The sequence below is a fragment of the Lynx rufus genome, unplaced genomic scaffold (assembly GCF_022079265.1).
Source record: "Lynx rufus isolate CCGP_SWC_20201006 ecotype Redwood Valley unplaced genomic scaffold, mLynRuf1.p SCAF_24, whole genome shotgun sequence".
In the NCBI taxonomy this organism is placed as follows: Eukaryota; Metazoa; Chordata; class Mammalia; order Carnivora; family Felidae; genus Lynx; species Lynx rufus.
Window position 1 is genome coordinate 16,698,766 of NW_025814839.1, and position 23,721 is coordinate 16,722,486.

General features: G+C 57.4%; 1 protein-coding gene across 3 annotated transcripts; it reads right to left on the reverse strand.

The window, feature by feature from the left end:
• Window positions 1-63: 63 nt before the first annotated feature.
• SMTN (smoothelin) lies at window positions 64-22,559 on the reverse strand. 3 transcript variants are annotated; one of them, XM_047088387.1, is made up of 22 exons: window positions 22,416-22,559; window positions 20,601-20,730; window positions 15,919-16,067; window positions 15,436-15,529; window positions 15,271-15,349; window positions 15,078-15,175; window positions 13,860-14,180; window positions 13,699-13,771; window positions 13,030-13,101; window positions 12,829-12,949; window positions 12,428-12,747; window positions 12,066-12,238; window positions 8,773-8,925; window positions 8,610-8,685; window positions 7,360-7,524; window positions 7,200-7,262; window positions 6,911-6,977; window positions 5,792-5,965; window positions 5,487-5,604; window positions 4,744-4,895; window positions 3,620-3,785; window positions 64-368 (listed from the first exon to the last, which is right to left on the reverse strand). In XM_047088387.1, the coding sequence occupies exons 2-21, from the start codon at window positions 20,649-20,651 to the stop codon at window positions 3,641-3,643; spliced, it is 2,664 nt and encodes an 887-aa protein (XP_046944343.1). In that variant the 5' UTR covers window positions 20,652-20,730; window positions 22,416-22,559; the 3' UTR covers window positions 64-368; window positions 3,620-3,640. The 3 variants fall into 3 exon arrangements, with proteins under 3 accessions (XP_046944343.1, XP_046944341.1, XP_046944342.1); XM_047088385.1 differs by having other exon boundaries at window positions 12,428-12,949; XM_047088386.1 differs by lacking the exon at window positions 13,030-13,101 and having other exon boundaries at window positions 12,428-12,949.
• Between the last annotated feature and the right edge of the window lie 1,162 nt (window positions 22,560-23,721).

Below are 23,721 nucleotides of genomic sequence, written 5' to 3' on the forward strand. Positions count from 1 at the left end.
TGTGTCCACACCTTGCCAAGCTACCCTCCATTCAACCCCCAAGACAGGCTGGGAGGAGTCAGGGTCGTTGAAAACCAATAATTTATCAAAACGCAGCGTGTGTATGCGGGGCAAGGTGTCGCGACAGACAGGGCAGCAGTGGGCAGGTGCAGAGGGAGGGGATGGTGCCTGGATGGTGGGGTCATCTTGCCGTAGGCTGGCCGTGCCGGCAGGGAGGCTAGACATTCTTGCCGCGCAGGCGCAGCTCGTGGCGCCTCAGGTGGTTGTAGAGCGACTGCACATAGGTGAAGACGCACTTGGGGTCGGGCTTCTTGCCCATGATCATCATGTCCTCCACCTCCACCAGGGGCACGCAGTCCACCAGCATCCTGCAGGAAGGGGGCACGGGGGTACTTGTCAGTGCTGGCCCCATTTCCTGTGGCTACCCTCTATCCGGAGGTCTTTTCACTGCTTGCAGCCTGTTGGTCTTCCATAAACTCCAGATTCTTGATTGAGTGAAGGGATAAAAGCTTTCTGGGAAGACAGGAAACCCCAGGGCCCACTGACCCAAGCCTAGAAGCATCACTATAGGGGCGCCTGGGTGGCGCAGTCGGTTAAGCGTCCGACTTCAGCCAGGTCACGATCTCGCGGTGCGTGAGTTCGAGCCCCGCGTCGGGCTCTGGGCTGATGGCTCAGAGCCTGGAGCCTGTTTCCCATTCTGTGTCTCCCTCTCTCTCTGCCCCTCCCCCGTTCATGCTCTGTCTCTCTCTGTCCCAAAAATAAATAAACGTTGAAAAAAAAAATTAAAAAAAAAAAAAAAAGAAGCATCACTATTGGGAGCCAGGCCTAGCAGGTGTGGGTGGAGATGGGAGGAGAGCCATGCCCCATCCCACTCCGGGCAGGGTCCGGGTCTCTACCCCTAGCCCTGGAGGTTCCTGACTCCAGACCTCACCCATATTCTCTCTGGAGGGCCACTTCCTGCATACCCTCAATGGCACACTCCAGCTGGCAAAAGCCTCTGGGTTGGGCCATTGAATCCAGAGGGGCCTTACCAATGGCACATCTTTCTCTGCAGCCAGGACCCGCCCCAGTGACCCTCTGGGCATCTCTCAGATGCCTGGCCTGGTACCTCCTGTAGAGAGGCCTGGGAACCCCTGTCCTTGCCCCAGGGGACAATCCTGCTACAGGAGATAGAAGACAGTGTGTGTGTGTGTGTGTGTGTGTGTGTGTGTGTGTGTAGTTCTTTAACCCTTACCCCCCTCCTTGGGTAGAGCAGGAGAAGCAGATGAGGGTCCCAAGCAATACAGACAGGACACCTACAACACGCTCAAGAGTGGGACCATCCATCTGTCATCCTCCAGAGTTCCAGCCATACTTTACAGAGGGAGACTGAGTCACAGAGCAGAATTCATTTGTTTCAGTTCCCATAGCTTGGTAGGTACAAGGCTGGGCCTCCTGGGACTTAAGTGCCCCAGCCCTGGGTGTTGACACCTGTCTGGAGCCCCTCTTCCCTACTGAAGAGTCATCTCCCCACTCTGGGGTGAATGGACTGCAGCTACTAAGCAACTGACAGCCCCAGAGCTCTAAAGCTAGAGTTTGCTCCCTGGCTCCATTTCCCCTCCTCTCCCAGAGCAAGTCCTCTTCTGCCTTGCCCCCTCCCATAAGTCCACGTTAACTGAGTTTCCTTTGGCAGGGAAAGCATACAGGGAAGAACAGCTCCTATCGGTAACACACCAATGGGCCCAGGACTACCTTCCATCTTGTGCCTTCAAGGTCAAACCTGGGACCATGGTAGGACTGTAGCCTACTCCTAGCTCACCTAGACTCCTTCATAAAGAAGCTTGGGAGGCAGAAGACCTCTGTTTCAGTCCACACTGTACCCTTGATCACCTGTGTGTGCTAGATAAAGCCCTGCCCTGTTCTGCGACTCAACTTTCCCATCTTTATAGCAACAAGTTCTCTGCCTCATTTGAGACCTTGGGAGCACTTAGATGAGTGAGGGGGTTTCTGACTCTGTTGCCGATGTGCTATGTGCCCTTGGCGTCTCTGCCCCAGACCGGACTTATTTTCCCAGCTATACTATGGTGAAGAAGGCAGCCTCTCTGTGCAGTTTCTTCAAACTGTGGCTATCTCTTCAGGGATCCTGGGCTCCCCAGCGTGGAGCTCCCTCCCACCTCTGGTGTCTTCCCTGGAGACCTTATAAAGCCATTGTTTACACTGGGGCTCACAGCTCAGGGCTTCAGCTGCCCCAGTGACAGGCCAAACAGAGGGCAATTCGAGCAACAGCACAGCTGAGTCACACTTTCCAACTGGATCAGGGTTGGGCTGGGCCCCTTTCCCTCCAGGCCAGTCTGCTGGGCAGCAGCTTGTAAGTCCATATATGACCTGGAGACAAAACCAAACCCATCCTCCTCTCACCTGCACGGCTTATCTATGGGTGGATGTGTACACATGTGGGCTGCCCCCCACATGGCTCCAGGCCCTGAGGGGCATCTGAGTACATCCCTAGCTCTGTCCCTGACTCATTTGGGGAATCCCCTCCCTCTGGGTCTTTGACTTTTCTTCTCTCTGCACAATGGGTGGGAAAAGTGATGGGGTAGAGAAAAGAGCCTCTAAGTGGGGAATATGGAGTTCTAGTTTCCAGTAGTCTCTTGACCTAAAACCTCCAAGACTCTGAGCCACTCTCTCCCTTCTCTGAGCAACTTGTCTGGAATGGACAGTTAGCTCAGGACCTGAATTCCTACTGTAGCCATGAGGTAAGGTAACTAGAGAGAAAATGTCATAGCTGATTTGAAGACCCAGAACCCTAACCAGAAACATCTTCTTGTTATACTGGCCCTGCTCTTGAGCTCTCCAAGGAGTGTGGCACCACCAATTCCCCAGTGCCCAAACCTGAGGCCTAGTAGGCTTTCTTGAGCCTCCTTCTCCCCCTACCCCCAAACTGAATCCATCAGTCAGCCTCTCCTACTTCTAAGTTGCTCCAGCTATCTAGCACATTCCTTCACCACCCCCATCCCTCATCCAGACATTGTTCTAGAATGCTAACCAGACCCCTTCTCTGTTTGGAAATCTTTTATGACTCCTGTCTTTAGGAGGAAGTTCAAACTCCTGTGGCCCCTTCTCTTCAAGCCCAGACTAAACTTCCTTCCCTTCTGCCCTTCATATGCAGACTAAACTTCCTTCTCTTCTCCCCTTCAAACCCAGACTAAACTTCCTTCCCTTCCTGAGTATGTATGCTACACTCTTCATCTCTCTCACCCCCAGCCCTGTACATAGACTCACCCTGCTGCCTGGGACTCCCTCTCCCTCCTCTAGCCTGAACTTGTTATTCAGATCCTAGCTTGGTTTGCACTTTTTTCAGATAGCTGTCCTGGACCTGTAGGCTGGGTCAGGTACCTCCTCTGGGGTTCCTTCCTGGGCTTCCTCCATCTCAGTCCTGCTCATGTGGGTCATCACTGCCCCATTAAAAGAATGGTCTTGCCTGCTAGGCCCTGAACTATCAGAAGACAGGGCCATGTCTGGCTCCTTCTGGCTCTTCTCGGGGTCCCCTTGCTTCTCCCACCCACCTCCCAGTCTCTCTCTGGGCCCCTCTGAGCAGATTCCAGCATACAGTGCAGGTAGGCGAGGAGGCGTTTCTCACCGTGGGGCCCCTGAGCAGGGGTTAGGACTTTTTGGTTTTTACCAGCCCCTTCTGGACCAGACAGCGGTAGAACTCCTGGATGTACGTGTACACGCACTTCCAGTCAGGCTCTCGAAGCCGCACCATGTCCTCTGTGTCCAGGAGCTGCGGGCAGTCCGCATGGGTCCTGGGGAGGGTAGGGGGCCGGGAAGGGGCAGGGAGGCAGGGCCCAGGAGAGGAGAGGGGGAAGAGGCAGAGAAGAGAAAGGGGAGAACACAGAGACACACACATACACATACACACAGAGACAAGAGTTCAGTTACGTTCTCAGTGCTGCAGTCTGCCGGCCCCCCCCCCCCCGCATGCCTCTTTCCCATTGTGGACGTGCCGCTCACTACCCATCACTAATGGTGTGCAATGCAGACAGGGGTGGGGGGCCAGACCAGTCACAGGTGCAGAGAACTCTTGGGGAAAGCGGGAATGGGGTGGGGGGCAATGGCGTTGGCACTGAGGTTGAAGAGGAGGGCTGTGCCCCAGGGAGGGGAGGTGAGGGAGGCGTGAAAGGAGGTGGGGGAGGAGGAAGAGGAAGAAATCTGGGGGAACCAGAAAGAGAAAAGGAGAGAAGGAAAGACAGATGGAGGGTGCTGAGGGTGAGGTGAGCAGACGGGGCAACGATTCCAAAGTGGAGGGCTTGCTAATGTCCTATATAAGCCTTTGGCAACACCTATATAGGCTGGACGGGCACGGTGCCCAGGCCAGGAGCCTCCTTTTGGAATCTCCAGCCGGGATCCCGTGGGAGCAGGAAGCTCTGGTGATAGTGGGAGGAGAGCAGGACAGAGAAAGGGAGAGAGAGAGGGAATAAGGGGCAGAGGGAGGATGGAGGGGATATGGACAGGGCCACCTGGTGGGCCTTGGCTGGGGCTGGTAGGCGGGCCGGTGGCTCCTTCGTTCCGGCGGGCACCTGGCACACTCAGCAGCAGGTGGGCAGGGTGGAGAGGACAGGGGCTTTCTGGGGAAGGGGGTCTCAGCCGCTGTCTGACAGTGCAGCTGGCCAGCTTCAAGGGGCCTTGGAGCAGCTGGGCCTGGCCCAGATGCCCAGTCCCAGATGCCCAGCTGACACCAGCAGGACTGGGGCCCACACTTACTCAGCAGATGAGAAGGCCACCTCAAAGTTCTGACGCCGGTTCTGTGGGCTGAGCTGCCCATAGTCGAATGCCTCAGGGAAGAAGTTGTGCACCAGGGCACAGAAGGCCATCCCATCACTCCAACTTGAGGAGAAGTTCTGGATGTCCACGTGCTACGTATGGGTGGTGGGAGGACTGGTCAGCTTCCCTATGAGTTCTCTGCCCCCAGCATTTGGCATTCCAGGCATAGGGCAACTGGGGTCAGAGAGGCCCTATAGCTTGCCCAAGGCTGCACAGGGGATGGGCAGTGGGAACATGAGCATCCTTTAATTAAGTTTGTCAACTCCCTTGTCTACTACTTACAGTCACAGAGCAACCAGGAGGCCCAGCACCACCCAGCTAAGACCATGGTTATGTCTCCTTCACTCCTTTCCTTACTTACAGAAATTTACCAAGCCCCCTCACCTCCACCCCTACCCCCAAGAGCAATGAGGGGGGACTCGGAGGGTGAGGTCTGGCTCTGAACTGGGCCCTCATTAGGCCCTCCCACTTAATCACTTATTCTTGGATCTAGGATATGTTGTGTGTCTTCCTTTGAGCCTGTTTCCTCATCCCAAAAGAGGGCTTCCATCGTCCCTGCCAGGTATGGGGACTATGAAAAGCACAGGGGGTGAGGAGTTCTGCCAAGAGGGAGGTGCGGAGCTGCAGGGTGGGGGTTGCGGGTAGGAGAAAGAAGCCGGGCTGCCTGGCCTTGTAGAGCTCACCTCATAACCACGTGTCTTTGCTCGGCACCAGTCCAGCAACATCTGCTTGATGCTGTTGGCATTGGGGACCCCAAAGCTGGTGGAACGCTGCACGGCTGCACGGGGTCCACCAGGGCTGCTGCAGGGGCACGTCAGGCAGGTCAGGCAGGTCACAAGGCGTGCTGCCTTGGTGGCCAACCCAGTGGGTTCCAGGCCCCGCCTTCCCTGTCCTTCAGGCCCCTCCCAGCTCTGCTCCCACAGCGCTTTCCCGTTTCTGGCCCCGCCCCATGCACTAATTAGGCCCCGCCCCGCCCACTGTCGCTCACCCAGAGGCGCCTTCCTTCTCCAGCTTCTCAATCATGGCCTTGCGCGCCTGGGAGGCTGAGGTCTTGGGCAGGCTCTGCGCCTTCATCAGCTCTTTCTTTTTCTCTGCTTGGCGTTTCTCGAGTGCGGCCAGGCTGCCGGGCCGTGGGCTGGCCTCATCCTCGCGGTCGAAGATACTGGGGGGGATAAGGAGGCGACTGTTAGGCCGCTCCTGAGCCTCAACCCCCAATTGCCAAGGGAAGGGACTTGTCGTGCTCCAGACTCTACACTCTGTGGTATATCCACAACCCACAAGCCGGCCCGCAAGGGAGTCGTCCTTATCACGTCTATTTTACAGGGTAGACTGAGGCTCAAAGGTGAAGAAGGTGGGAGCCACTCTTTTCCTTCAACAGACTTGGCCCTGGGGGCAGTTCTCTGAGAAGGCTCACTGCATGATCAAGTTACAGATGAGTTCAGATTCTGGGCACTAGCAACTAATAATACCTACCAGCATAATCATCATCATCATCATCATCATCATCATCATCTTATGTCTATTGAGCCTTTCCTATGTGCCATTTTAAATTTCACAAGGAGGGAGGGACCCTTATTTCCACTAAAGATGAGGAAACAGGCCCCTGGCCTCAGGTTTCAGAGGGCATGGGGGGCAGTGCACGAACACAGGCCTTTCTGAGTCAGAGTTCTTGGACGCTTGTGGTTTCCAGTATGAATTCTGCTCCTAACAGCCTTGATACACTCTGTATGATACAGGTGTACTCCTCCCTCATGGGGCTAAAGTGCAAAGGTGCTCTGTGACATGGGATGTGGTCTGCAGACACTGAGAAGTGGCAGTGCCACCAGGCAGCTCATTGGCAGGCAGGCCTCTCTAAGGGCTCAATGCTATCACTGCCACTAAGAGCTGTGAGACCCTGAGCAAATCTCTGGCCTCCTCAGTGGTGTGGCTGAGGAATAGGTGAGATCATAAGGGGAGCAGGAGTGGTCTGACTCCTACTCTGACTCTCCCTGGCTGTATGCTTATCACCTTAAAGCACCTTGGTCTACCCCTCTGCAGAATGGGTATATAGTGAGGTCCCATGTGGCACTGACTCCTCTGTGGTCTAGGGATGGGTACCTATGCTCACCTGCCCATCTTCTTGGATGATGAAGAGGAGAAAGTCTTGGTTTGCACCATAGTACGGCCACCACCATCTGCAATAAAGGGGAAGAGGAGCAGGGTGAGGGCTTGGGCCTGGACATCAGGAGATGGGGCAGCGGGCTATTGTGGGGGGGATGGTGGTAGCCTCAGGCAGAGAAGAGAAAGTGACTGCTGGACAGAGAGACACACAGATGAAGGTACGGAGAGAGAGCTTGAGGATGAGTCTGAGGAGGTGGGCAGGCAGTCAGGCACAGGGCGACACCAGGCGGCCTTACTCTCCGAGCGCCTCACAAAACTCGACTCCACCGTGGTGGTGCGGGCCGTCCGTGTGCCATCATCTGGAGGGGCAGGGGATGAGAGGAAGAATATGAGCCATGGGGCCAGTGGGGTGGATATATTCCCACCTGGAGCCCTGAGCCTTGCTTGGTCTCTTACTGGAGTGGACGAGCCGCTCAGTCTTGGTGACAGTGCTGACAGCTGAGCCATCGGCTGCCCGCTGGCTGTGCCTCGTGGTGGTCTCAGTAGCTGTGTTGCCACGGCCCTCCCCTGGCCGGGCCCGTGCCTCTTGTAGCCGCCGTTCCCGTTCCTTGTCCCGCTGGTCTGGGTGGGGGATGCCCCATGCATGCCCAGAAGGGCCACCCATCACCCACAGAGCACATATGCACGGGCACACAAGATGGGGTGGGGGGGGCAACTTGTTAGAAATATTGAAGACACAGGGGACAAGGACCCTCTCTAGGAGTAGCTGAGGGTAAGGGGATAGCTATAACTTGGCAGGGGGTGGGGGAGAGGTGGTGTGTGGCAATGGACTCAGGCAGAAACAAAGGAATATGGAAGAGCTGAACTCAAAGGGGGAGTATTTGGATCCAAGAAGGGAATTTCTATGGGAATAAGTAGCTTCCAGAGTGAATATGCAGATCCAGCGAGGAAGTAGCAGAATTCAGGGAGGGAGAAGCTGAGTGAGGCTAGTAGCTGAGTGGGTCTTTAAATGAGTCTTAGGTGGGAGAAGAGCAGCTAGAAGAAGAAATATCTAGATCCAAGGAAGGAGTAATTGGAGGTACCTGAGAAGTAATTCAATCCGGGGAAAGAGTAGTTGAGAGAGAAGCTGGCAAAAGGGGTGACTGGGCCTAAAGAAGTAGGTAGGCAGGCATAGGAGCCAGGTGGCCATCAATGGGGCCTGGAGGAAGCAGTTAGATTCAGAGTATCTAGAGAAGGAAATAAATCTACAATCCAAGCAAATGAATAGCTGGGTCCAGGAAGGAAGTAGCTGGGCTCAGAGAAGGGGAAGCTGGGTAGGGGCAGAGCTACAGTGGTCATCAGTGGAACTCAAGGAGAGAAAAGCAGCTGCTGGGAGGAGTATCTGGATTCAGGGAAGGAGTAGTTGGCAGTAGGTGGAGAAGCAATGGGATCCAAGAAGGAGTAGCTAGGAGAGGGAGTACCTGGGTCTGGGAAGGAGAAGAGAAGCTGGTTGGGGACAGTATAACTGGGGTGGTCAGGGGGAGAGATGTGGCTAGGGAAGGGAGAAGCTGGATCCAGGGAGAAGGAGGCAAGGGAACATTTGGGTCTAGAGAAGAAGCTGGGTAGGGCAGGTACTGAACTAGCATGTCCATGAATGGACCCCAGAGTAAAGGGAGCAGCTGGGGAATGGAGCAACTGGATCTAGGGTGGGGCAACAGGCTCTCTACCTCTCTTCTTTTGTCGGAGCTCACGTAGCGCAGCCCGGATGAGCTTCCGCTCCTCAAAGTCTGTAGTCTGATCCAGCTGCAGATAGAACCCCTGTCATTACCCACCTGGTGCCTGCTGGTCCCTGCCCCCTGCCAACCCCTAGTCCACCAGATCTGGCCATACCATCTTGTCCAGGATGCTTTCATCCTCGATGGCCATCAGCTCCTCAGTGTTCAGGGGACTCCGCGTCTCTGGTGCTTTGTCTACCCGGGTGTGCTCAGCACCGTTAGCCACTTCCACTTCTGCAGACGGGGGCTCTGCTGGCTCTGGCTCCATCTGCAGGGTGGGGAGTGGGCATGGACTTTAAGGAGGGGTGTGGACAAAACCAACCATGCCCATGCCAATGGTTAGGGGACCGGGCCGTGGGTCTGCTGGCACAGCCTTGGAAATAACTACTAACCAGTCAGACTGCCTGTGCAAAGATGGTCGTCTGGTGTCAGACTCAGAGAAGAGGCACTGACAGCCTTGTTGTAGGGCTTCCCGTGTACGTGGAATTGCGTTAATATAATTAACAGTGTCAATAACGGTGATTTTCATTTGGTAGTAAGCATTGTATAAGCACTAGGGATTTTACTGTCCCTATTTAACACAAGGGAAAACTGAGGCTCAGGGTAGCTGCATGACTTGCCCACAGTCCTAGAAGTGTGATGTAGCCTGGGGTCTGAGCTGAGCTTATCTCCTAAACCTGAGTTCTTTCTGCTGCTTCATTCCCAGCCTCCTCCCAAGCAGGCTGTGCTCTGTCCTGGAAGTTCCCAAGGCCTGAGCCCTCCTGGGCCAGTGCCCAGGCAGCACATGCCCCACACACACACACACACACACACACACACACACACACACACACACACCAAAGGGGCTGGACCAGGGCCCTTGGGCTCCTGACCAGGTGTCTGACTGGGACTGCCCAGAGCCAAGTCCTCTCTGAAGCTTGCTCCTGCTCCCTGCTCCATACTGGGAACTACCCTCTAAAGGGCCTGTGGCCCCAACCTAGCACCCTACCCCTCCCAGGACATCTTCTAAGCACTTGCAGACAAGCCCCCAGCCCAACTATCACAGCCCCTCTCCTCCTGGCAGGGCCTCTCAGTCTGCTGTAAGGGTAAGGAGAGCTGAGGTGGCAGCTGCTCTAGGGAGACTCAGCCTGACTGGGGCATAGTAGGGGTGGGGGTGGGGACTGGGCCCTGGCCAGGGGCTGCTAGGGCAGCCGCCATGCATGCCTCAGGGCCAGGAGCCTGGCACTCTCTTGCCTGAGTGTTAGAGCACTAGCACTCCAGTCCCCTCTGCAGATATGTAAACTGAGGCTCAGAGAAGGTAGTGGCACACCAAAGGTCAGTCAGCAGGGGCAGAACCTGCTCAAAACCACCCCTGTCCCCCCAGCCCATAGGGACTTACGAGACTGCTGCTGCGGGCAGGGCCAGCAGAGGAGCGGCGGCGGGTGCTGAAGGCAGGCGGGTGGGCCACAGGGGTCCCGGCATCCTCAGCCGCCTGGAAGAGGGCCTCGGGGTCGGCAGCAGCCAGGAGCAGCTCACTGGGCTCCAGCTCAGGCTCAAGGTCAGGCACAAGTGGGACCCCCAGGCGCAGGCTCAGCACCTCCACCTGCCTGCCCAGTGCATCCAGCCGCCGGCTCAGTGCTGCTGTCTCCACCCGCAGCTCTTCAGCTGCCCGGGCCACTGGCTCCATGGCCGAGGCAGCTGCCTCAGCTGCCTGGGTCACTGCCGCCCGCCCTGCCTCAGCCACTGCCCGCAGCTCTTCCAACGCCAAGTGCAATCGTTCCTCAAGGGCTGCAGCCAGCTCAGACCCGGGCCCTGGTACCCCCGGCATGGTGATGGCAGGGGCTCTGTGGTGGGATGACGATGGGGACAGTGGTAGGGACAGTTGCCTCTGGCTGGCAGTGTCAGAGTCTTTGCAGCTGGCCTGAGGGCGAAGGCAAGGGCAGTGGGCCTGCTCCGCCCCTGCTGGCCTCCCAGCCTCCCAGCCTGCCACCCGCCAGCTGGGGCTGTGGCCCAAATAGAAACCTATTCTGGGCTCCTTGTGGAGGGGGTTGTGGGGGAGGGGTGGCCTGTCCAAGCAGGCAGACGGCCAGGCCTGGTGCTGGCCGTGCAGAGATCACAGACTGGCAACACAGCAAAGCTGCACAGGTTCTGAAGAATTACCTAGGCCAGGGCTCCATGCCCCACAGATGGGGAAACTGAGGCAGGAAGCAATAAATGGGCCTGCCTGGGCTACCATTTGCATTAGCTGTGAGGATCCAGTCTGCCAGACTCCAAGAGCCTGCACTCCTTTGCCTTCATGCCATGCTGTTTTAGAAATCCTTGAACAAATGGAGGAAATGGAGGCACAGAGAGGCGGGACTTTGAGCAATCTGCTATAACAAGCATCTCGTCCCTGAGATAAATATCCTCTGGCCTGTCTGTGGTGCTTGGATACAACCACAGACTTTGAGCACATTTTAGGTACTTTTCTGCTTTCCCTTGATTCTAGATGGGGAAATTGAGATGCGTTAGTGGTATCACATGCAGGGCTCACTGTTTCACCTCCCACCCACCCCAAGGGCCTCAGCTACCATCCCCTCACTCTCTTGGCAGAGAGCAGTTAAGTCCTGCTCTGTGGGGGTAAGGGTGCTTTCTTCCCCCCACCCTCTCCCTGTTACCCCTGAGAAGGCCCAAAGCTGGCTCTAGCCATCTCACCTCAACCAAAGTCCCATTCAGTCCCTGGTGCAGCACAGAGGACATTACCTGGACAGTCAGGTGGCCCACTGGGGATCCCTTCCCCAGCTGAGCTTCCAGCCAGCTGATCCCAGGCTCAGGAATGAATAATGGAGGGATGCGGCGTATTCAGTTCCCGTGGCACCTGTTAGGCTGCTGCCTCACCTGACTGGCACCCCCTGCCTGTCCCCCCATCAATGTTTCTGTTCAACCCCCCCTCCCCCAGAGATGTTGACGCAGATGGTAATCACTAATCTCCAATCTCCTAACAGGCTAGGCTGATCTTGGATGAGCAGATCAGCAGCTTTGCTTCTTGGGGCTGAGCTCCAGTATGGAGTAGGAGCAGGGGCACTGGGGCCATCAGAAGAGGGGGCAAGTCCTCACCATCCTCTCTGAGCTTGAATTTTCCCATCTGTTCATTAGGAATCAACCAACCTATTTTGGACTAAAGACCAGAGATCAGCATGTGAGAAGCTTGAGGCCAGTACAGAGTAAGCTTCTGACACACCTAGTGGCTTGGTACACTAGGGTCTGCCTTTAGCTCTGCCACCAACTGGTTCTGGACTGTAGGTAGCCACCTTCTCTCTCTGGGCCTCAGTTTCCCCATGTGTTCAGTGGGGGAGGAATGAAGCAGAGGAATCCTGCTAGCCCTACATCCTGAAGCAGTTTATATAAGATTGATGGATGGTGACGCTGGTGGGGTAAGAATGGGCTCACCTTAATGCCGCAGCCTCCCCGGCTATCAGGGGAGGCATGGCTGAAGCTGGTGACGTGAGTGACGCTACCCAGGCGCGCCAGGGTCCCAGGGCTGCTGATATGGGTGATGGTGCTCTTGCCCCCACTGCTGGTGCTAAGGAGGGTGGGAGGCGCCCGTAGTCCCAGTGTCAGTTCTGGAGGAGGAGAAGGGCCACTGTTAGATCAGCTGGGGTGAGGGCAATGCCAGCCAAGGTTAATGGGGCCCCTTGCTCCCAGCACATCCTTTGGAGACACCCTGAAGCCTGACCACAGCACTCGTTCTATATGCAGAGCTGTCTGCAAATGCTCATCCCCAGCAGTGGGGAGACAGGGGGGAGGCCTACCTGCCCTCTGGTTGCCTGTGGGCAGCAGCACTCGGCCTGTGGATGCCTGGCCACGGCCATCCTTGATCTCGATGGTGAATGTGGTCTTCATACTGGCCCCTGGCTCGGCAGTGCCGATAGGCACAGGAAGCAGGGCACTGGGCTCCTCTGAGCGGGCCACGGGCCCCCCTGCTCCGTTTTCAAGGGGCCTGGCAGCCAAGCCCCGCCTCCCGGGGCCCTCCTCCCGGGGGCAGCTCTGAAGCTGGGCCAGGGGCCTGGCTGTTCCTCGTGGCTCCTTGCTGAGTCGGGAGGAGGTGTCGCTGGAGCCCCGTGAGGAGGAGCTGTTGGAAGAGGAGGCAGGAGTAGTGCTGATGTGGGAGGGGCCCAGGAGTCTTGTGGGGGTCGAGGGACCCAGGACCAACCGGGGTGGACCCTCCTGAAGCCCAGCAGCCATAGGAGAATCAGATGTGAACTTGCGCACACGATCCCGCACGGAGCCAGCCCGCTGGAATGAGGAAGGTCCACTGGCAAGAGTGGTGGGCTCTAGAAGGGACAGGAGGGTTATCAGTGACTGGGTGGGACAGGGACTGCCCCAAGTCTGCAATAGTGGGAACAGGTAGTACCTCGGTTCTGGGCTGGCTGGCAGGGACTGAGCATGGACAGGGAGCGTTGGCAGGGACGGGGTCCAGCCAGGTCTGGCAGTTTGGAGAGATGGCCAGGTGGGGAAAGACAGAGGAGAGTGGATATGGAAGTTCCGCCTCTCATAAGTCTCTCCTCCACACCTCCTCAGCTTCCCAACCCCTTCCTGTATTCCAGCCTCCCCGTCCCATGTTGCACCTCCCATAGCTCCTGGCCTCCCCACTCAGCTGTATCTCTCTTATAGGCTCCTCCTTCTCCTCCTGCACTGACCCTAGGATGACTTGGACACTCCTGGGGGCTTGGGCTAGGCTTAGGCTGGAGGAAGGGTGCCCAGATCCTTCCTGCTGATGGGGATACAGGACACCCCCCCGCCCCGTCCAGCACTGCCCATGGCCTCAGCTGGGAGATGGGCGCACTCCCTTATTGGGGAAAAGAATGTGCCTGAGGCCCGTTGCCTTTCAAGGCTGCAGGGAGGCCTCTGGCCATGGGATGGGGGTTGGGGAGGGCCAGGCTGGGGGTGGGAACACTTCAGGGCAGTGGGAGGAGTGTTAGGGACTGCTTCCTCTTGAGGAAGCTGAAGCTGTCTAGGCATTAGAGCCCATTTTCCAGACAGGGAAGGGGAGGCCTATAGCTACCCCTATGGGGACCCTCACCTGCTCTCTTTGTGTCGGAGGGACCTTTGGTGGGGCCTTGGACAGCTGGGGGCTCTGTGGGGCCAGGCAGGAGCTGCAGGGGAGACATAGCATGGGCAGGGCCTGACTCCCAAACTGAGGAGCTCACCTGCTTGGCATCCCTGTCCCTCATCCAGACTCACCTTGTTGACCACCTGCCTCTCAGTGCTGGGGGTGGCTGGCAGCTCCTGGGGCTCAGGGCTGGTGGCCCTGGGTGGGCTGGAGGGTGACTCGGGGCTGCCCACAGCCTCAGCAGCAGGACACTGGGCCTCAGAAGGCTCTAGTGGAGGCTCAGGAGAAGCAGTGGTAGGTGAACTGACGGGTGAGGCAGGTAAGCTGGGTGTGCCCCCAGGTGGGGCCTGCACCAGGAGTGTCACTGTGGTCACATCTCGGCTGGTGCCCTGGGGGGTTGGGGTTGGCTCTGGGATCTCTGCCTGCTGCTTCTGTTTCTCTCGCTCCGGCACCTGTGGGAGACCCACATGATGCAGTCAAGGCTCCCCAGGCTGGCAGGTGCCCAGGGCAGGGCATGCAAAGCAGAGGGGTTAGGCATAGCTTCCTGTGGGCACACCTGCACATGCAGGGGCACTGGCACACCATGGGAGGTCTCTGATACTCACTTCCTAACCTCCTGGCACTGCCTGGTCAAGCGTGGTTCAAAGAGGACTAGATACTATGCCAGGGGTTGGGGATGACAGGAGACCTCCTGGGGACTCCCAACCTTAACAGATCCCTGGAGCAGAGGCCTCTGACCCCTGATCCTGGCCTGGTTAATCAGAGTGTGTGTGTGGCGGGGGCAGCTTGGGGCGGGGTGGCGGGGAGGGGGAGTCCTTCAAGAACTGGGACCAGCGGCCTCTGCTGGCCACTGAAGGAACCTCCATGGCCCGACCTCTCACCCATACTCCTGGAGAACAGTGCTCCACAGAGTCAGCTGGGGTGTGATATGTAGAGTCAAGCTAAGGATGTGGGCTGTCTGGAGGGAGAAGGACAGCCTCAGGCTAGGTTTAAGCTAGGGAGGTCAGGTTCAGATCTGCATTTCAGGGAGATTGCACTGGCTACTGAGTGGAGGCTGGATGGCCATGGTGGGGTGAAATGTAGTTATGGAAGAAGGCAGGCCAGCAAGTTGGTAAGGGAGACACACTCAGGAGCTGTGTAGACAGTCTGGCTTTGAGGGGAAGATACAAAGTCTGGATTGGGGGACATGTGGCCAGAGGTTATCCAAGAGACTAGGCAGATAGTGTCCCCCAAACACCTCCCCACCCCATGAGGTACCAGTCTAGCAAAGACAAGTAGGTGCTCTGTGCTGCTAGCATCTGTGGGCACAGGACACTGGGCTACCTGCCCACCTTGCTCACATTCCTTACCTCACACCGTTCCAGCCTGTGTGCTGCCCGCCCCTTGCTCTCTTCTCTTGAGCCACTGTTGGGACGTCCGCTGCACAACCTCCCAGCCAACGTGGCAGCTGGAAGGGAAGGAAAACATGTCAGGTGAGTGGCCAGCAGGTGCTGTGGGTGGCATGCAGCAGTACACAGGGTAGGGCCAGGGCAGGGCACATACCCTCAATCTCCTGGGCCCTTATGCGGCGGATGGCAGCTCGGATCAGCTTGCGTTCCTCATACTCACCAGCACCTCGCAGCTATGGGTGAGAAACAGGCCGCAGGTGCTGGACTGTGGAGTCCAGGTCTTCCCCTGCCCTGCCACATCCCCTGCCCTGGGCCTCACCAGTGCAGTCAGCTCTTCCACGTCATTCATGGACTCCAGCCGCCCTGCCAGCCGCGCCAGAGCAGCTTGCTGCTCCGCTTCCTGCTGCTGAGAGCTGCAGGGACATCATGACTATAACTCCTACTGCCATAGCCAAGTCATGGAGGATGTGGGCTGAGGGTAGGGGCAGGACAGGGTACACAGAGGAGTAGGTAGCTAAGCACACCCTCTGGCTACATGCTGGCACATGCATGCCCATGTACGTGAGCACTAATACCACAGGCTCAGACGTGTTATCTACGTGGGTGTGTCCAGGACTCCATGACTGGTGAGTGGTCCATGCCCATAAACATCCCTGTATATTCCATATGCCTGCCTATACTGCCATTTGCACACCCACATGGGCAGCGGACACACCTGTGCTCGTGCCTGCCTGCACAACACAAGCCGAGCCCTGGCACATACTCCTCCCACCTGCATGACCATCCCTCCCTGGCCACTCACTGCAGCCAGTTCTCCTTGTTGTCCTGCCGCTCAGCACGGAAGCGCTTGGATGCCAGGGCCTCCTCCTCACGCTGCAGCTCCTGCCGCTGCAACTCCCGGATGGCTGAGCGGATGCGCCGCCGCTCTGCCAGATCCGCTGTGACCTCCAACTGTGGGGCAGGCGGGGGTGAGGGGCAAATCATTTTGGCTGCCAGGGGCGGAGGGCGGGCACCAGCTGCCCACAGCTTGGCCTGGGCCACAATGAGTGGTCTGTCTCCACTCTCTCTGCCACATGTCTGTCACGAGCCTGCCCTCCCACCCACGCAGGGTCTCAGGGAGACCTGGCTTATGGAACCAGAGCTCTTGGACAGCCTACTGTGCACTATGGTTCACAGAGTGGGCAGCCAGCAACTGCCCATCTGTGCCAGGTGCCAAGCCAGGCACTCCTTCTTGAGACTCAACTCCTGTCACTCAGAGTCCTTCATCAAATTCCCAAGGGCCAGGGAGTATTGCAGGAAGAAGGAGGCTACCCTACAGGGCCCCAACAGTGTCCCTGGGGAAGGAAGGGTGATTAGGGCAGATGGAGTCCACCCTGTGAGCAAGGAAGACTCCCATGTTCTAGTCCCAAAGCACTACAGTCTTGCTGGGGGTGGCAGCCTCATCCACACTGGACTGATGGGAAAACTGAGGCAGGGCAGGTGCTCAGGAGTCCTAGTTTATTGCTTGGCTGGGGGCTATTTTCTCCTGCCTGTACTGGCCCAGCGCTATCCACTGTCAAAGGGGCCAAGGCCCAGAGTAGGAAGGTCAGTCCCTCAGATAATAGAGCTGCATTAGAGTCTACCCAGGGCCCTAGAGAGGGCAATGAGGGACAGGTGCTCCCACCAGCTTCTTAGCCCCTTAATTCCTGGGAAATTGGAGATGGTTGGTTTAACCACTCTCAGGAAAGGGCACCTTTTCTGGGCAGAGTCAGTCAATTCTGTTGCCTCCCCTACACTGCTACCACCCACCTCCCCAGCCCAATCTCAAGAGAGAGAGGACTGGCACAGGGACCCCAGGAAGATAATGGCTGAGATAAATCCCCAGTATGGGCCTGAGCCAAATAGGAGCAAGTATAGGCAAAGTGATTTCCTCTGTCCCCACTCCCCAAATCATTCAGGGGGAGGGTCCAGGAATCCTCTACTTCCTTTCTTTATAGCTCCTCCCCCATCATTCCTTCCTGTTCCCGGGTGGGGGTCCAAGTTACAACAGGGTGCATGGGCTGGCCCAACTCTGCCATCACTTGTCCCAGTCTGAAAAGAGTAGGGAGACCCCCGGGGGACAGATCCCTCCATGGTTCCTTCAGGCTCCACATTGCTGAAGAGCTATGGGAGGGTCCCTGAGGCTCAGGCCAGAACCCCCAGCTTGCTCCAGCTTCAGTCCAGTCCTGGCTGGGTGGTCAGGAGCATGTCCTTAACCTCTCTGTGTCTTGTTTTTCTCATTTGCCAAATGGAATAATGACTCCCACCTCAGGGCAGTGGATGGGGATGGGGGCAGCGACTTGGGGTCCCCCCTTCATAGCTGTACATGCAGTAAACATCACCCCCTCCTTGGTTCCAGCCACTCAGAAGGAGAGAGAGGCAAGGGCAAAAGAGTACAAGATACGAGATATCAGTAACATTGAGAACCTATCTAACAGGTCCTGCGCTGAGTCCGCAGTTTGTCCTAATCTCACAGAAATCCTAGGTACCTTATTACTCCCATTTGACAGATGAAGAAACTGTGGCTCAGTGGGGAGAAGTCATTTGCTAAAGGCCAAATGACCCGAGCCAGGATTTGAACCCAGGTTTCTCGGACTCCAGAGTCTGCCTTGGGCTGAAGATAGCTCTGTTGCTGGGGTGTGTCTGCCATGGTGGGTACCTCAAGGACCTTGGCATACTATGTTAGGAACCCTCTCTAGTCTAGACTAGAGATAGACCAGAGGGTAGAGACAGAGACAGACAGAGGGTAAAGAGGCTAAGAGATAAAATGACTAGCCCTTTGTCTCCTGGGTACCCCTTCCCAATGCCCTGGGTTCCAGAGACTGGGTTCTTATCTCTGAAAACAGCCTGATGTGGAAACTTGGCTACCTCTGTAATCCCTAGGAGCCTCACTATCCCCATCTGGAAAGTAGAAGTCCCTGGTCCCTGTCTGATACTCTCCCCAAGTGGGTGGGATGGGGCTGGGGGAAGGACAACCTCATTCCACTGATCATTCCCAGCATGACCTTTCCTCTTTGGGCCTGAAAGCAAAGGCCTGCCCACAGTAACCCTGCTGTGCATCCTATATTCCCTACCCTCTCGGGCCCCACCGTTGTGTGTGGAGGGGGCTGTGGGAGGGAGGGAAGGAAGTACAAAGCGCCATTGTCCACCAGAGGGAAGGGGAAGGGGATAGGGCGGTTTCTGAAACTGCCCAGTGAAATTCTCCCGGGAGGAAAGAGGGCACTTCCTCCTCCTGGGGGGCGGGTCTCCGGGCCTTTCTGCCCTCGCCGTTTGGGAGTGGGGGGTGGGGTCTGACCCGCTCTGGCTCTCCCTGGGCCTCAGTCTCCTCACTAGCACAATACAGGAGACTTTCCAGGCATTCGCTCAGTCCCATGGGGGACGGGCCGGCAGTGGAGCGAGGCCTCGCCAGGGGGCGCTGAAGGTCCGAAGGCTCCGGAACCGCCCGCCCTCCCAGGCAGGGCACGGCCCACGCCTCTCCCGGGGAGCCCAGCACTAGGCGCCCAGTCGGGAGCCAGACAGGAAGCCCCCCGCCACCGCCTGCTTTAATGTCTCTCGTTGTGGAGAAGAAATCGGAGTTCACAGAACTTAAGCAGCTTCCCTAGGTCACCCAGCTAGGGAGCGTCGGAGCCTGAACTTGAACCCGGGACTGAGGAGGAGGGCGTCCGGTATGTGGCGGAGGGGCACGCGGCGTGCCTGTCCCCAAGTGCCCCCATCCCGCGCAGGCACCCCCGCCTCGTCCACAGGAATGTGCGGGAGCGTAGGCCGGAAGCGGCTGCCCGGGTCCCCAATCGGCCCGAAGCTGGGGCGCCGGCCAGCTTTCCCTTATAAGGCCCGACCCCGCGGGGAGGGGCCCGGCTTGGGACGCCGCCGTTCTTGCCACGAGGCCGGCGGGAGCCAGGCCGGAGCTCTGGGCGGGACCCTCGGCAATGCCCGGGCGAAGTAATGGCGGGGCGCCGGCCGTGGAGGAACCGGTCTGGGGGTGCGAAAGACTTTGGGCGGTTTTGCCGCCCCTAGACGAGGGGCAGCGAGTGGTTTAGTCCTTTCCCAGGGAGGGGGCGGGGCTGGGCCGATTACAGCTACCGCTCTGGCTTCTCTGAAAACCCAGCACCCAAACTCTGCATGGGGTTAGGGAGTGGCGACTGGAGAACCCTGAGCCTCAGAGTGGACCCCTAGAGATGGAGATGCGCGGGGACCTGGCTTTCTTTCTGGAACGCTCTGCGTCTACTACCCCCATCTGACTTCCTGACCTGAGGGGGGAGGTCGAGCTGACGTGGTGGGAACCCCTGGGAAACCAATCCAGCACACAGCTGGCTGTGGTGATGGCAGACACCCAGAGAGTCTAAGGTGCTGGTCTGACTGCCTTGGGTAGCTTATGGCAGCACTGGACACTGCCGAGTGACCCCTGCGTCCGGAAGAATGGTATGGGGGTGGGTAGGTCACTTGCCTTCTCTTAGGAAAGGTAAATCTTTAATCCCACTCCCCCTCCACTGTCCACCCTCACAAGGGTCAAGGGCGGAGCTGGGAGGGTGGGCGCAGAGCTCTGGCCCCTCCAGTGCTGCAGCTCCCTGCCTTTGATAGTGGGTACATGTCTGCCCTCTTTTGTTGCCCTAAAGCCTTTCTGTGCATGGCAATGGGGGAAGGGGGAGGCTATGGTTAGATAGGGCCTCAAGAAAGTGAGGAAAGAGTGGGCCCATCCTTCTTCCACCCTAAGATCTGGGCCCATGCCTCATTCCATCCCCATGCCAACTCTAGGACCTACATATATGTTTGCACACATCTCCAGCTCCCATTTTACAGGTAAAGAAACTGAGGCTCAGAAAAAAATGACAGACTAGAAGTGACAGAGCTTATAAGGGCCCCCAAAGCCTGTCTCTTTTTATGGGCTCTTCTGACCTTGACTTACCCAAGATATGGTCCCCCATGGCCCTCTTTGGGGTTTGTTTGGATCCTGGCACTCTATCTTCCTAGCAGGGTGCCCTAAGGGAGGTTATTTCACCTGAGCCACAGTGCCCTCTTGGCTTTTGGAGCTGCTGTGACCATTCTGTGAGATGGTCTAGCACCCAGCCTGACCCCTACTGTGCCCTGGCATTTTTAATCATTGCTGCTACTATTATCATTGGGCCAGCCTCCAGGGGTGGACACTGCCCAGGCTGTTGCTTGGGAGAGAAAATCTAGCCTCCCCACACCTGTGGTTACACATGGGCGAGTCCTCAGCAGTTACTGTTTAAACAGGTGGTAGCAGTGGGGGGACTGGGAGGGACCAGGCCTCAGCACCTGGCACAGACAGGCACATGCTACTGGGTCCTCTGCATCAGCCATGCATAACAGGTTTAGCCCTGTTCCCCTGAGCCCTCATCCTCCCCCCTCCTCCCTCCCCTCCTCTTGTCAGCTGAGAGGTAGCCTGGACAGGCCCTGCCTCTGACCTGGCTTGCCTGTTATCACAGCAGGGATGATCGGGCCACTTACCAGCTTCCGCAGGGCTCCTTCGTCCAGCCCAGCTAAGGCCTCATCTGCCATCACGATGGCTCCTAGCTCTGTCTGTCCCCTCCTGGTGAGATCCCTGGTGCCTGTGGCACCTGACACCAGCTCAAGGAATCTGCAGGGGACAGACATGAATCAGGCCTGCTGGGACCTCTAGAAACCACAGGCACTTGGGCCCTGTGCCTCAGTTTCTCTAACCCATGATAATCTGTTGGTGTCCCATTCTTACTACCTGTGGCTGCTGGCTGGGGGTTGCTCTCTGCCCTAGGGTGGTATGTTGAAAAACTTAAACCAAGTGTGGGAGTCCCTGGTTCCAGCACAGCGAACTCAATGCCAGCCTGCTGTGTGGCCTAAACTGGGCCCTCACCCTGTCTTAAGCATCAGAGAGTTTAGAGGATTGAGAAGGTCCACCACAGCCGTGCTCACCACCAGGGGGTGCCTGCCAGACTCATTTCCTGCCCCACCCACCCATCCCCAGGGCCTGCCCAGCCCCCACTCGGACCAAAAGCTCAGTCTCTGTGGGCTGAGCCCATATCCAAATCCTTGCTGCCACTTGCCCTCCTTACCCCAGGTGATTTAATCCATCGGAGGTAACCTCCTGTCTTCCAGTTCTTGAGGGCAGCCCTCTATACACACTCCTCTTTTCTCCTCCCCTTCCTGCCCTCCCCCTGATGCCAGTTGCCCAGACCTCATGAAGCCAGGTGTCCAGGCAACCGGCTCCTCCTGCCAATTTACACACTTAGAATTGAATTCCCCAGCTAGAATGGCCTACAGAACCTGACACGTCCAGCCTCTGGATAGGCAAACTGAGGATTGGAGAGGGCGGGGATTTGTCACAAGGGGAAGGTAGGATTCCAAAGACCCAAAGAGCAGGAACGGATTTAATCAAAATCTTGGCCACTTCTGGCTTCTGAAGCCCCCTTCCAAAGTGCCCCTAGGGGCTTTTTTTGCTCCATCATTGCATCAAAATGGCCCCCTAAATCCTGGCCCAACCTCCTAGTGCAGCTCCTTCCTTCTTCCTGCAGCCCTCATGTCTATGGAATTTGAGGGCCCACAACCTGACACACCATAGGTGCTTAATGTATGGTGACTGAAATGGCCCCAGGATTGCCACCCCCCCCCTCAATGATTCATCTCTCAGTCATGCCTTCCCCCTCCCCAGAACAGTCACTTGTCGAGTCACCCCATCCGGTAAAGGGGTCTGAGGGGGGCTCCTAATTCATACAGTTGGGGTTCTTCAGACCCCCAGTTCAAGTCGCTGCTTGCTTGTCCCATCCCCTTAGGCGTGGGTGGGTGTCAACCACCCATCTTTCATCTGGGGGGGGGGTCCTTGCCTCTTATCTACCTACTTTGGGGTAACCCCAAGGGTGTCACTCAGCAATCACCAGACTTAGGTTCCATGGACACTGAATTCCCCCATGTCTACTGAAGGGCAGGGGTCGCTAATGCATAATCTAGGACGCCCAGGAAGTCCTTAGGGACTGCCGCTGCTGCGGGACAGGGCTCCCTGTCATACAAATAGTCTGGGGTCTCCGGGGATTGAGAGAAGCCTCAGAGTAATGTGGGACCTTCCCCAAGGCGTGTGCCCCCATAGTCTAGGGTCCCTGGGGGTTGTGGAGCCTCCTGGAGGTCCGTGATATCCTTTCCCGCAGTCTAGAACCTTATCTCATGGCTTAGAGCCCCCGTGGATGGGTGGGAGCTTCCACGTCTGGGAGTCCCAGAACCCTAGTTCAGATATCCGGGTTCCACCCCCAGGACCCGTCGAGGGTCCTGGTGCCGCCCAGAGGCCTGCACACCCACCTCTCAGTCCGGCCCACCCGTCCGGCGCGGGCTCAGGTTAGGTCACTCGGGATCCGACAGATAGACTAGGAACGGTCAGGCGGAAGGCGCCGCGACCGGGATCCCAGTCCCCCTCAGCAACCGTCCCCGAGATTCTGCAAGCGCCGCCCGTCCAGCCGCGCCAGCGGCCCTGCCAGCCCTGCCCCGAGCCGCCACGGCAGCCAATCCTTGGGAGGGTCCCGCCCATCCTCGTGCCCCATTGGGGAAATTCAATTTGACGACCACGCCCCTGTAGCAGGCCCCGCCCCTCGAGGGCAGGACTGTAGGGGCTTGTAGTCTTGGGGCCACTGCCGCCGGGGCCTTGGCTGGTTGGGCGGTAGTCGGCAGGAGGACGCAGCTTTGCACTAAAGTCGGGGAGGGCGCCGAAAGCTGGGGTAAGTGGCTCGGGACCGTCCGTCTGAAGATTCGCGGAATCTTCAGAACTGCCCCTCTCCGCCATCCTCTTTGTTCGTGAGACCCTGTCCCTTCCCCCGACTCCGCCCCCTTCTCGCGTTAGCATTTGGGCTTGGCTGCCGCCCAGGCTGCTTTTGGGACACCTGGTCCCGGCCACCTCAGAGCAGGGACTGTGACCGGCAGCACCTCGACCCTATGTTGGTGCATCACAAAGAACATCTCAGGTGGAGCAGGATCAATCACAGTAACTTTTCCCCAGTCGATACACCTTTGAACGGACGTTTCATTCATCTGTCATGCTTTTCCCTCCCCAGCCCCCTGAGGGTGCGCTTCTGGTTGCGCTAGTCCTAAATGGGGAATACAGAGTCCATGGTCTCATTCAACAAATGGGGGAAATTGAGGCCCAGACAGAGACAACATGCCCAAGACAACACCTGGAATCAGCCAGAGGACCCAAGAGCTTAGACCCACTGGGGAAAGCCACTTCATGTCGTGTTGGAGGCCCAGGACCCTCCCACAGATCCACAGATCCAGGGTCACTGGACCCTGCCTGTTTAAGGAATCCGGGAGGGGGGGTCTGGAGTCCTGTATGTCAAATAAAAACAATACCAACACATTTATTTTGCACTTGCCATGTACCAGGCATATAATCCCTATAACGACTGTTTTGAGCCCAACTGTTAATGCCCCATTTTACAGTTGAGGACGACAGCTGATAGGTAGTGGAACTGTGTGATTCATACCAACACCTTTTAAGTCCAGAATCTGCTTTTACCCATTGTGAGGTGGGGTTGTGGGGGAGTGGTTTCAGTGTACTGTCCCAGCAGAGCCCCACAGCCCTGCTGTCCAGATCCTCTGGGACCACCCATCCCAC